Raw genomic sequence first — 14,345 nt, 5'->3', positions numbered from 1 at the left:
AAGTTGCCGTCCACGCACGGGTATACGTAGAGAGAGAGGCCCGCGTCAGGGTTATTAAAGTGATTTGTAGAGATTACACGTGTACGAGGATTACACGATTGTCCGAGCGCGGAAAATTCAATTCCCGGTGCTAAGCGCAAGCGACGATTATTGTTTCCACTATAATGTTATTTACCGAGTTTCGCACGCTGCACTGGATACTTCAATTTACTCTCTGTCTCTCTCGTCTCTCCTCTCTGATCTCGAGTGTCATTCGACGATGCGGCAAGCTCGCATATCGAGCGGTGAGAGCTGGAACGCTTTATTCAAATATAAATTTTCCTGTCTCCTGCCTTATTAAATTTTCGTTGATTCAGCTAGCAGTTACACGGGGGTTTTTAATTGCTCTTTATAGGCGAATATGGATTCGATGGCGGTAATAAATGCTACTATTTCGTTTTCATTTTGCAAAAGCTTTCATGACTTGCGCGTCAGGATGTATAACCAGATTTTCAACGCTACAAAAAGGAAATCTTAATTTGATTTACTCATAGAAGTATGTTTAAACGTGTTATTTCTTAGTTTACAACACAATAAAATTAAGTTGTGGAGCGTAAATGCAAAAAATTTCAGATGAGGTCATTTTAAATTAAGATTCCTTTTTTTGGAGTGAATAAGCAAATTACGCATGAAAATCCAGTGGCTATAGTTATTACTTACTCAAGACCCCGATGTGCATACTCGAACCGTTATTGCAATTCTTTTGCTCTTTTTGAAGAAAATTACCGGCTTTTTAAATATCCTCTTTTAATAGTACTCCATTAGCACCCTTTCCTTTAAAAGGATGTCGCCTCTGCGTACCAGTACTGCGACATAACATTTTTGAGGTTACGGTAACCCGTTTTTTTGCGTGAAATCTGCAACGAAAGTGCGAACGACTCTGGGTTTGAGAAACATGCGAAAGCTGCTTGAAAAAGGAAAATATGAAAATCAGTCTGTTCAGACTGAACGACACGTGCGTTAACAGTAGAAACAAAGTGATTTTGATCTGCGCATGAATAGTACTTTGTAAAGACAGCCGTATAAATTACCTACTTACCGCAACAGAGTCGCAGAACAAAGGAATAAATATTTATCGGCGAGTCTCGGTTAAGGATTCACGCAACGCGAAAAAAAAGATAAGGCTGCGAAGAAAATCAACAGACTAAGATTGCGTAACAGCGGCCGAACAAAAAGCCATTATCAGCGCGTATTTTCGTTTCCCGATCGCGGGGAAAAGAGCAAAGTTAGAGGCGTCGCCTGCCGACTGCACACTGCACACATGCATATGCGCGCACACATCGAGGGGACGAAGTTACCTTCTGCTTCTTTTCCAGCTCGCTCTTAACTAGTTTACATTAGCTTTTCCGTATAAACACTTCGTCCATCAGCGTCGTGATTCACGGCATCGTCACCTCCGTATAGTAGTAGCAAGCAACGCAACCCTTGTATGCCGCGCGTCTGTGTGTTTGCCCCGACTGTCTTATTCTGTTTCTCTCTTTCTCTCTCTCTCTCTCTCTCTCTCTCTCTCTCTCTCTCTCTCTCTCTCTCTCGCTCGCGCCTTCGAGGTGAGCTGTACAGTCAACGCCGCGAAATTCGTAAAACAAACCTGCACGTGTTCTCTCGAGCGGCCGCGATGCATTAATTAAACAAACAGAGCCTCGCGCAGTATTTCTTGCTTAGACTGCTCCCTCTCTGTATCAATTGTTTGGCGCCCAACACATGCGTACAGCTGAGCAAAAAAAGAATTAAGCGAGAGAGAAGAAGCCGCGTGCGCGCGTAGCTCTTATTCTTCTTCTCTTGCGCAAAGCAATCCGTTAGGGGGTACACTTCGTCGTCAGAGAAAAGTTTTTAATTATGCCGAGGAATCACTACTGAGTGGAGCTCTCGAGCTTTTGTTCTACTGCAGGCAAAGCCTTTCTTTTACGCTAAATTTAATGAAATACTCCGCTCGTTGATCGTTTATTATTTTCTTTTGTCTCCTCGACTACTGCTACTGCTGCTTTCATTGCTAGCAATTATGATGCTCTTGAAGGAACGAAGCAATTTACACGGTTTATTCATCGCTCTCCGATGTGCACCGAACGAGAAATTTTAGTTGTGAATTATTGCGCGTAATAATGAGGGGGTTAACGAAAAAATCACAAACAAAAGTGCTTTTCAACTAGTGCGCGCGCACAAAGGCGAGCGTCTCGGGATTCAGTCGTAGAAGAAGTCGAATCAAAGAAATGAATTCGGTCGACTGCGAGACTGCGTGAAAAAGCTTCGAAAATTATGTCAAGCGACGAAAGCTCTCCGCTTTCATGTGTACACGCAGGTACGCAGGCCAAGTGTCGAAGTTCCGAGCCGCGCGCGCGGCGGTAAGACGAGTGCCGGCACAAGGATCCCAGGAAGTTCGCCGTAATTGCATCTCGAGTGTGCTCAAAACGCCGCTGCAGCCGCCTACTACTCGAGGTATCAGTGGGTTACGTAAATCCCGCAGTTAAGCTGATTAAACCGAGTCACCGGAATCTGCTCTCCGTCGACGTCGTTGTTCTCTTTTCCCTCTTCTCGCGAAGCGCATAGTTATTTATATATATTTATACAGGCGTACGCACGGTCGGGAGCAAAAAAAAATCCGTCGCGAATCCAATGAGCTTTGTATGCGAAGCAGGAAAAAGGAGATACGCGCACGTCGACTCCCGAGCTACACGATTTGCAAATTAGCGTTAATCAAACTTTCATTAGTGCGACTGTCTAATTATACCGAACTTTATAAGAGAGAGAGAGAGAGAGAGAGAGAGAGAGAGAGAGAGAGAGAGAGAGAGAGAGAGAGAGAGAGAGGAACGAGAGGCGGTCTCCTGCTTCTTATTCAGCTTTCATAGGTGCAGCAGACTAATGGAAATTATCTTTTTCTGAACTAGATTTTCACCTATTATTTCTGCAAAGGCACTTTCCGCGAATGAATATTCAAGAGCGACCATAAAATCTTTTTCCTGCAATTAAAGCGTTTTCATTTTTCAAGTATACGTTTCAAATATCAAATAATCAACGTATTCGTATATCATTTTCAAAAGTCTTTCGCGGAACCCACTTGAAAATTATCGCAGCGGACGAATTTAGTTCTGACGCTCACTTCTCGCTCACGGCTCTCTGCCTGCAGGCTTTCGATAAAGTGAAAAACCAAAGGGCTCGAATGCCAAATCTGCATATTTCGAAAATGTGCTCGTCGCGCAACGCGAAACTCGAAAAACAAAAATCTCTCGCAGGCGGCTCACTTATTTTTTGCTACGCACCGCGCGCGATGTGCCCCGAGAATGAAAGCGCAACGTATAACATACATAACTTTTACGAGTTGCGTATACGCGCGCGTTTCTTCTTATTCTCTCCGCGCGGCGAGCTCACATTTGCCTTTTTTTCGTGTGCAACTCTATACGAGATTTGCGCAGCAGAGCAGTAGAGGACCGCAATGTATATTAGCGCGAGCGTATACTCACTCGCTTGTTTGCACGTGAGATGAAATTCGCGGCGGGCTCGCTCGACGTTTCATGTGCGTATTATACGCGTGCGCCCTTTTCAAAACGTCTCTCCGCGTTATACAAGCCGCGAATATACACACACGAGAGGCGCGCACGCAGTGCAGCAACAAACGGCTTCTTCAAAGTTCAAATCTCGGAGAGCGAGAGCCTTATATACTCGCGAAGAGGAAAAGACGACCGCGCGCATGAAAGGCGAGTGGCCTCTGCAAACTGAAAATTATTGCCGAGCGTGCGAGCTAACCAGTTTCTGGACGTGAGAGAGTCTCGCTCGCTGTTCACGAGCTCGTGATTATGAGGACGGAGAGTCTACTGAGCTGTTGGACGCTCCTTTTTTTCGTTCTTTCGTTATAGTGCGAGGTGGCCTTGTCGAAAGTTGAAAGGGAATTAGAGCGGCGGAGGTCGTTTGTTATCATTATCGGCCCCGACGGGTCATGCGAGGGGGGAAAAGTTGCGGATTTGGTCGGTGGACGTTGGTGAACCTGGGATACTGCTTATACTTATTACGCTGCAAATGCGGCGGGTCAGCGTGTTTGGGTACGTGGTTATTATTGAAAACTAGATTTGCGATCGTGCGTACATGTTTGCCTCGTTATAATGGAAAATACGCGTTAAAAATGTATGCGTATCCTGTGCTTAATACATTGCATAATTGTAGGTATCGTGTTCTGAATTTAAAAAAATATTTTACGCGGAAAATCAGTTATTCTTATAATTATATTTTACACAAAATTTCGTAATTGTAAACATCGTGCATGCGAAATCGATTCTGAGATATCGTGTATCATACGTTGCATTTAATGAGAATACCCGCAGGGTTTCGAAAAGCTTAATTTTTTTAATAATTTTTTTTCTAAATGTTTTTCGAGCCGCATCGAAAAATTTGCAACGCGCGTATGCAAATGAAAATTAAATGCTGCATCGCTTCGTTAAATACATAGGCTGGGAGAGGAATTTTCAAAAGGAAAATTAGTCAACGACCTGGAAAGCTGTAAGCCCATCGCCACGCCGAGGACGACCTCGATATATCTCAATAAAGAAACGTCGAGTCCGGAGCCTCGCGGCAAGACACTTTAAACACGCTTCATCGAGGTGTGCTTACAACGCACACTGCATCTGAATTCAATTACCAAACTACGCTCGGCGAGAGCTTATGCTGTGCATTTAACTTTCAAAGCACTGCAATTTTCAATCAAAGCGCAGCCGCGCGCGCGCCAAAGCAAAGTCCCCCCTCGCATCCGGGCAGTATCTTTAAGGGATCAAAGTTTGAAAAGATCGCCGCTAGCTCGCTATTACTGTCTCTCTGTATAAGTACCTTCCCTATGAAAAGCTCCTCACTCCAAGAGAAAAAAGTTCAATTTTAACGATCGCTAATGTCTCCGGCCACTTACATTCCGGCGCAGTCAAAGGCTGCTGCTGACGATCAACCTGCCGTTACATATTATGTATTACAGTATAGGGGGGTAACGAAGACTTCGTCAAACAAAGAGGGGCGCGCACAGCGAGCGATGGAATCTCCTCCCTTTATACTCGCACACGCAGGGAAAAACGTATACACGTAGCGGCGACGAGGTTCTGTATGACGGCGCCGTGAAACATTGACACTACATGTATGCGCAGAAATGTGAAACGAGCTCGCGCAATTTCGCCTCATATACCCAACACAGACCTGAGCTGCACGCGCGCGCGCGCGTCATTCAGGGGCGGCGACGCGACACGCGCGGCTATGGAAAAAAAGAGGAAGAAAAGAGAGGGTCCAGCTCAGAATTGAATATAAGGCGGACGCTTTTTCAGCCTGGGCAAATATAGTTTATAACAAGCTCGGGTTAATTCCTCTTTTTTTTTCGCTGCAGCGCAGCACATAGCGCGGTGGATATAAGGCGCATTTCTCAGCGAGTATTGATAATAATTTTTAATGAATGAAAGTTTTCGAAAACATTTCTTTTCATTTCCTACTCGCGGCCGAGTACGCGCAGAGTGAGATATATAGGGGGCTTTTGTGCAGCGAGCCCGAGACACGGCGCATTAAAACTTCTCGCAGTTCATTTTGCCCCCCAATGAAGCTTCTTAGCTCGGCGAATTCCGACACTGAGGAATGAGGCGCAATCAAAAGGTTTACATTATTTTAAAGAAACTTTTGACTCGAAATTTCTCAACGATACACACTTATGCGCGGCGCTTAATAAACCACTTCGAGCAGCAGCGCTTGCGCCCGAGTTTCGGAGATGCGACGCACAAAGTGCATCATGCATTTTCAAACGTCGCGCTGACATATAATTGCGTTCCTTTGGTTTCATATGCCGTAATTACATTCGATTCAATAGGCGAATTAAAAAACGATTCAGGTATTACATCGCCGCGCGGCGCGTTATGTAAGCCCAATCACATAAATGACACTGCTAAATATATTCGGTGTGCCCTCTGAATATGCGAATAACGCCGCGCGTGCATCAGTATTTTGGTAATACTACTTACTAATGAGCAACGTATTATGCGGTGTACCATTGATGCGGATTAATTTCCAGCATTATACTAGCCGAGCGATTCGCAACGGAAATTCTATATGCAAATGAAAAGCAAAGCAAACGCGAATATCCCAGTACACAGAGAAGGAATCGCCCTGTATACCCACTCCGAAATCCTAATCCAGCCAATGCACGTGCCTTTGACTTTTTCTTTGAAACGCTTTACGCGGAATAAGCTTCTGCGCGTAACAGCCGTACATTATTACGATGAGAGTTGCGCTTTCTCGCGAACTGCGAGAAATCGCGGCAATGGGAGAGAATAACCCCCTGCAGCAGGTATCGATTATCGCGAAGCAATCAATTCCTCTCGTAAAACTCGCTTCGCGCGCGCGAGAGCAGCTCGAGCTCTCGTTCCGGAAACAAACGTTACCCGGCTAATCAACATATTTTATGCAGGAAAGTTAAAGTCTTCTTAGCGTCGAGCCGCGCAAACCAAGTCAGACACCTGAGAGAGAGAGAGAGAATCGATCGCGCGAGAATAAGACAGAGGAGAGGAGCGAGCGGTGGCGCAGTGTAGAGCCGGAGCGCAATGAAAAATGCAAAAGACGCGCCTTCTCGCGAACGAGCATCGTTTTTTTCGCGTCTACTCACTCGCTCTCTCACGACTAATCCACTGAACAATTAACAAAGAACGAGGCAGGAAAAAGGAGTCTGCCGGGCGCTAATCAGCCCTTCCGAGACAAATGTATTCACGAGGCCCTGATGAATTTTCCAAGAGGCTAGCTCTTTCCGCTCTCGTCCTTCCGTCGCAGCGATCTCTTCCTCCCCCGCTTCTTTAGCCGCAAAGAACGCAGCTAATTGTCCTGCGTTGCTGTACCGCAAGTGTGTGTTATACGTGTACCATCCACGCAGCGCTGCAGAGCGAGGTGAGAGCGAGAGAGAGCTTAGCACTCAGCCGGCGAATGAAATTTTCACGATGTAACTGAATCCGCCAAGTCGTCCTCTCGGAAAAGCTCCGGGTATATACTTTGCGTTGCACGCGGGCGCTCCAGCACGAGGGAGAGAGAGAGAGAGAGAGAGAGAGAGAGAGAGAGAGAGAGGCGGAAACGTCCTGTTAATTATTACTGACCGAGGGACTGTATCCTTGATTACCTATCGACCAAACGAACGACCCGCGACGAGCAAAGAGAAACGACTCTGGCTTAGACATTGAGCGAGTGAGCAGCGCGCTAATAGGCGAGGGGAGCCGCTCTCTGCCGCCGCTGCCGCGAGAGGGAGAATAATAGACAGTCCCGGAGATGCGCTGAAAATTGAAAGGAGCCGGCGAATATGTGCGCGCACGGAAAATGTGGTCTGGCAAGCGTTCACCGCGTCTAATTATAAGCGCGTTGATAATTCATGGATTTGCTGCTGCCGCTGGAAGGCAGTCTTCGGCTCGTTCATTTTAAATGTTTATGCATGCGCCGAGAGAAAATCGTTATGGCAGCTTAGATATAGCTTTTTTCCACCATATGCTCATATATTTATACGTACTTTACGCGAGTCGATCAAGCCGTTAGTTGGGAAACTCACCTGCAACAGAGAAAAGAAAACATATGATTATTAGAGAGAAATTCTCAATTAACGGCGGCGTGTAGAGCCAGTTGGAGAGTATCTCGAGGAAAATTCGTATCGCTTATAAGAAAATTGCCGTCATTAAATTCGCCCACGAGAGAGAGTCTTGTCCAGAGACTTGTAATGACGAGGACTTATAGACGCGCCGGGGGAATACGAATCAGTGCGAGAGGAATATGAATGAGGCAACATTTACAAGCGATTTGTTATTTTAATTATGCCACAGCAGCGCAGCGCTGTTATCTTTTCATCGGGCCTGTTCGAGCTTCAAAGTAATCCCTGATGACACGATCATCGATGAGCGAGCTACGTGATCCGCATTAGGGCGCCGCTCATTTGCCATAAAATTAAGAACGGCGCATTGATATTCCTGTGACAGTCTTCAGAGTTCAAACTGCAATACAACGGCTGCACACGCTCGGCATATTAAGCGAGCGCGCGCACGCGAGAGAGGATTCTTTCCCGGGGAGAGAAAAAAAATTTTAATTGCTACTATTTTTCCTATTATAACTTTCCTCAATTCGAGATTTGCTCTAGCTCTGTGACACGATGTACGTCCCGCGTTGCTGTAACACAACCATATAGAATTTCATTCGTATTTTCATGCGAAGGCAAAGAGCGTGCGCGCGACGCGTCGTTTCTTCGCGTTCGGCAGCAGCGCGTCTGTTCCGCACACGCCACGTAACGTCGCTGGAATATAACGTCGCGTTTATGCGCACGTGTAGCAGAGAGAGGTCCCGGGCTAACAGTCGTTTATGCACCTTCTCCGCACACATCCATACGCGAACTTAGAGAGCTCGCTCGCGTACACGGAAGGCGGATGTGTCAAATTATCGTGCCTCCGCGTGTAACCCCCCTCCCCCCTCTTCTCTTCTCGAATATATACGTGCATGTAATACGGTGGGGCTTTATATAGCGTGGCAGACACGATATGTGCGACCGAGCGAGCGAGATTGTGCCCGAGCAATTAGGAGGATCTTGCGCGCGGAACAGCTCGCCCGCAACATCATGTATAACTTTCAAATCGCTCTCGAAGTCTTTTCCCCTTCAATTTCCTGCAGCTGTGCAGACGACTTCGGCTCGCATATCCGCAGTATGAAAGTCCGGGCGATGCAGATTTTGACGTACCCGTCGAGTCTCTGTCGCGAAAGGGTAATCGTTGATTTTATTTAAGGGTTTATACAGGTTCGTTGGTCGATAATAAGCATCGAGTGGGTTGTACGTCGAGAAAAGGGTTAGCAGCTATAACTGTTCTTACGTTGGTACGAAAATACGCGAGGCTTATAGGATTAACGTGTAATTTTATTTGAACAACTAAAATGCTATATATACCCCTGGTATTTTCGCGATAAAGGCCATTTGTATGTGCATTCAGTCAAGTGAACAGAAATATCCCTGTCTGGTACGAGATTAAAACAATTATATTGCATGCAGAATTTGATAATTGAATGCTCGAAACTAATATATATATATATATATATATATATATATATATATATATATATATATATATATATATATATAATTCCTTCCTTTTGGTATTCGACAAGTGCTTTGTTTAAAGAAGAACTAAAATTGCGATTTGACAAATTGAAAATGAAATGTAAGAAAGTATAACTCGATGGTAAAAGATTTGAAATTTTAAATAACTCAATTTTATTAAGGGATTAATAATAGTGTATTTACAATGTGGTATCATATGTGAAACTTATGACACAGTAAACATTCGTGTCGGCTCTCTGGTAGAATGAACCTAAAAACTGGATAGTAACTGGCCAGTTCTTAATTTCATTTCTACCAGGGCTCATTGGATTTTTTTTATACTTATAAAACGCTCGACATTACTTTAAAAACTTGCTGATGCATACGTTGAGTAAGTTACTCCTTTTGTGCTGACTAATATCGAGAGGAACTAACAATGCAAAAAATTTATCCTATAATATAATTCGCTTGCAGTTATATCCATAAATTGTAAATGCATTTTTATTACAAATCCTACATTCAAATCCATTGGTTACCTTTATAATCAATAAACCATTTCTCAAGCAATTAAAAATATACGAAAATAATCACGTTATACAAAACTTCTGAACGGATAAAATAAACTCAGATGTCTATATTCAAACATCGGTAAGCATTTGCAGATATTTCAATTTCCTGTATTTTACGATTGGATTGGTATATAATTTAATTATAATATGGTAAGTCCTTTACATAGTGGTAAAATACTGGAATATGTTCATTCAGAACTAAACTGTAGGATTATCGATAGGATCGATACTAAATGGCCATAACTAAATTACTCATTGATGAGTGCGTACATACGTTGATTAGAATTGCCTCAAATACATAGAGAAAAATTGGTTTTAAAAACTTTGGGCCTGATGATACACTAGTATTAACACAAGGACAGACTCTAGATGCATAGTTTTCTAACTTTGTAAAATAGAAAAATGCCTTGTTTTTATAAATAAATTGCATTTTCTCTGGAAAGTAAAAGATAGGATTTGTATTGGATACACGGTTGCGGTACGAGACAGTTTCGTAAAATTTTCTGAGCCATTTTTCAATTTGCAAGAAAAAATAACAAGCCAATAAATGTTTCCAGGGTAACCAGGGTTTTTGCAATTTTGCCGTAACGGGAATGGAGAATAGCCAATAAAGGTGCACCGACGTGAAATTTCCAAAACTGTTGTTGTCTTCCGCTGCTCCTTGTGAACCAGATGTTTTATGAGCACTGTCTTAAACCCGCACGTTTCTGCAGCAAGCGTTTCTAGAAGCCATAAATAAAGATCTTACCGACAAACGAGATGAGGGTTCCGAATTCTTGACGCTCAATGCCATTCGAGTTATACTACTAACGGAATAAGTATTCCGAATATAAAAATCGGAGTAAAAAATCAGTCGATAGGAGTGCGCAGCCTACCGTTAAACCGGAAAATGACCGTAATCACAGAGACGAATATCAATAACCAATAATGCACTGACAAGAAATAATTAACTCAGTCCTGCCGCGCTGCTGCTGCTGTAGTGGTGCACTGCCGGTATAATAAATTTAATTAATGCATTTCCTCCGGTAGAACCGATCAGTTTCATTCTCCAAGGCATTAATCATCGGCTCAGCCAAATAACAATAACGTCGGCACGAAAAAAGTCCCTGCAGTGTGGTGAACGGCGAATAAACGCAGAAAGGTATAATAAATAAAGCTGCAGCCGAGAGGTAGCTAGATCGATGTAAATTCACACTTGTACTTTTTCGAACGTCCTGAGACTCGCTCTCGCGTGCAGAGGTCTCAATAGCTCGCTGTACGAATAATATAAGGCCGCCACTCGGTAGCGGCTGGTGTAATATACGTCTACCCGGCATAAAAGGCGGCCCCGCGCTCGCAGTCGAGGAATTGTACTGGCAAGAAAATTTTATTACGCGGTGCGTGTGCATGTCTGCGCGCGCAGAGACGGTATACTATACCGACACGAGTTTATGTGTGTGTGTGTGGGTAATGCGTGCTGCTGCTGAGACTGGGACATACTATATCTTGATACTACTATACAGCGGGACTCGCTCGCGCGAGTATACGCGACCGGGAGTGTAGAGGAACGAACGAACGAACGTATGTACGGCCTGAAGCGAGAGGAATGGAAATCACGTTTGCCCGGCGCTCGAGCACGCGCCGTGCACATGAATGACCCCGAGGATTGGAAAGAACAATTTGATTCTGGCTACGCCTGCTACCGAGGATAGAGAGGGCTACTAAAAAAGCAGAAGGAGGCGAGAAACAAACAGAGGAAATATGCCGACTACGCGTGATATACAAGCACGTGTTTTTATTTATACTTATATTGTGTAAATATTCGAAGTATGCTATTTTCATAGAAATTTTAGTTTTATCCGCTTGTTTTGCAGTTTTCAGATTTTGTGGATTAGAAAGAAGATGGATGCTATGCATTATATAAATTTGGTAGCTTGGCAACTATTTTCTGGCTTTTTTTGTGACAAAATAAACGTCTGCTCCTGTCTTCGGTGAATAATAGTGAGCGTAAAAATATCTATTTGTTTCACGACGACAATGTTAAATTTTTGTTTGTTCATTCCCGATTTATCTCTTGCGATGCCCCTATTTTTGGGATAAAATATGATAACCGCACGTATACAATCCTTGTGCTGTACGTTTATTTATAATGAATGATACAAATCTAATTTTATAATATACACATTTTCAGTACGGAATACATCGCATTTAAATTGAATCTTCTGAAATAAGACTGATATGCATTATAGGTAAAGAGCAATTAGAAGATGGATATCTAGCATACGAATTATTAAAGGTTTTCTTTAACCAAGAATTTATTATTTGGCTAATAGAAATTACTCTTACATCGATATAACATTAAGTTGCATTCAAAGAGATATCCATAGAGTTAGATAAGATAAAAAATGATGCTGTTCTTTCGTAGTTTATCTAATCAGAAAAATCATATAAGTGCTAAAAATTAGTCACGATCGATTACGTCATATTGGTTGTAAAAGTATTTCTGATAAATTTACTTTTATATAAAAATTTTTAAATAGAAGTAGTGAAGATCAAATCAAACAAACAGAATAAAACAGATTACTTTGTCTACGCATACAGAAAATAGAAAAAGAGCAATCAACGAAAAATCTGGCTTTGTTTTACATCAGTGAGAGACATTCAATATTACCTAACCCACATGCCCTTCTGTCAGTAGTTTAAAAGGATGACCGGACGGCTATGCATTCGATGAAATAGACATTCTGTTTCTTCTTCCATGATCCTATTCCCCTATTTCTAGTGTAACAAGCGAGTCGCAGTTTTAAACAAGTAATATATAAAATACAATAGTCAGATCAGCCACTTCTTTTATGGTATACACATTTCATAAAAATATTTTATAGAATTAGTTGGTATGTAATTCTCTTATATACCAATTTATTTTGCATTGGTAGAAAATGGGTACAAAGTAGGTTATTTATTAAACAAGAACAATGTGAATTTTGTTTAAAAGATCCTCGGTAGTAATAGTGATTTCACTGCGTTTATGATTTAAATAGTCCTACTTAACTCCTTTATGAAGGAAAATAGTCAATTTTTTTATAACAAAGTTTAGTAAGAGTGGATTTGTCGATCCGCATTTCTAACAAAACAAGTTTTCATTATAAGTGTATGATTTTAGAATTTCAAGGAAAACAATGCATTTCAGCGGTTTATTAATAGTTTTTTACATCGGATGAAATGCAAAGCCATGAGCTATGCTGAAAATGAAAACTTTAATTAGGACCAAGTGTTTTTAACTGCTTTGAGTACTTACTCTCAAAATGTACAAGAGTGAAAAATCACTAATAGAGTCAAATATCACTCTTTTGGGAACATAAAACAGAGCCAGTCGGAATAGAGTGAAAAGTAACTTTCTTCAAGAGTGATTCATGTTACTCAAATCCTTGAGTGACATGATTTTTCTACTAATACCTAACCTAAAAATAATTAAAAATTATCACGCTGCGAGTAACTTTTAAAAAAAGATAAATTTTCAAAAATTTATTTTTACTATTATATTTTAGATTCATTATTTATTAACTCATTATTTAATTTATTGTTCGTATTATTATTAATTTATTATTCATGCATTTATATTTTTATTACCTAATGTATTGATTTAGTATAGAGAATTAAGGAAATTAAAATTTTTTGACGGCGACGGGATTTGAACCTGGACCCCCAGCTTGAGAGTCGAGTACACTAACCACTCATCCAAACAGGACTCATGTGTACACATACTTTCGGATCGAATATATCAACTACTTTACATATTAACTAAAGTTAATAATATATGGACAATAATTAATAAATAAAATCAACAATACTTGCATAATGTCACTAAACATCTGATTATTAGATAAGTCAATTTATACCTTTTAAATTTGCATTATTTTCCGTGCGACATTACTCCAACATCGAGTGATTCAGAGCAGGAAAATTTTATCGCTCGATTATTTTGAGTCATTTTTATGACTCTATAGCTAGAGTGATCGAAAATCACTCTATAAGAGTGATTTGGATCATGTTATGACTCAAACTTGAGTGATCTTACTGATCACTTCTTTTTAGAGTGAAAAAATCACTCTTGGAAATTTAGAGAGTAGAGTGGTTCTTGTTCCCGAGTAAATATCAACTTTAGAGTAGAGAAACTTTTAAAACGGAAGTTACGTATATATCAGCATAAATACGTGAAAATGTTTTATGATAAAAGTTTTAGGAAAAAATTTTACTTAGATAGAAATTAATTAGCTAACATTATATTATACGGTGGAACCAAAGAATTCATTGCAAAATAATATTCTTTTTTCATTCACTAGTTCCTATAGTCTCTTTCCCAATGTATACATCATTCAACCATGAAATTGTATTAATAAAACAATAAAATGTATAAAAAAGGCAATGAAGCAGGGAAAAACACAAACGTTAGCAGAATAGCTTTATATAATAAAGACCAACAGTCAGGTCAAAAGCGTGTGCGTTTCTGCAGTTCCAAACGACCGCACGAATACTAAACACTACCGACGTACGAAAAAAGAAGAAGCAAAAGTCTCTTTCTCTCTTCACGGGACTCTGAAAGGATCTCCTCGGTCGATCGCGTGTTGCGGAAACCTGCCAGCGTAGGTATAGCACATACACATACGCATACACACACACACATGCAGATCAGAACTGTGCTG

The 14,345-nt window shown here is 41.6% G+C and overlaps 1 protein-coding gene across 11 annotated transcripts in view; it reads right to left on the bottom strand.

Annotated features, from left to right (window-relative positions):
* LOC107980810 overlaps nucleotides 1-14,345 on the bottom strand; it is a 321,278-nt gene that overhangs the window by 285,472 nt on the left and 21,461 nt on the right. The window contains exons 1-2 of one of the 11 annotated variants that reach the window (XM_031925615.1): nucleotides 700-924; nucleotides 176-299 (exon numbers count right to left, since the gene is read on the bottom strand). The exons of 8 other annotated variants lie outside the window; for them this stretch is intronic. Coding sequence is in view for 1 of the 3 variants with exons in the window: in XM_031925611.2 (XP_031781471.1) it covers nucleotides 700-718 (19 nt within the window). In the remaining 2 variants the exon portion in view is untranslated. Of the gene's footprint in view, nucleotides 1-175; nucleotides 300-699; nucleotides 1,479-14,345 lie in introns of those variants that run through there. 2 more of the 11 variants (XM_031925611.2, XM_031925616.1) reach the window with 2 other exon arrangements.

Source organism: Nasonia vitripennis, assembly GCF_009193385.2.
Source record: "Nasonia vitripennis strain AsymCx chromosome 3 unlocalized genomic scaffold, Nvit_psr_1.1 chr3_random0004, whole genome shotgun sequence".
In the NCBI taxonomy this organism is placed as follows: domain Eukaryota; kingdom Metazoa; phylum Arthropoda; class Insecta; order Hymenoptera; family Pteromalidae; genus Nasonia; species Nasonia vitripennis.
Note: the sequence above shows the minus strand (reverse complement) of the source record. Positions and strands in the feature narration are given on the sequence as shown.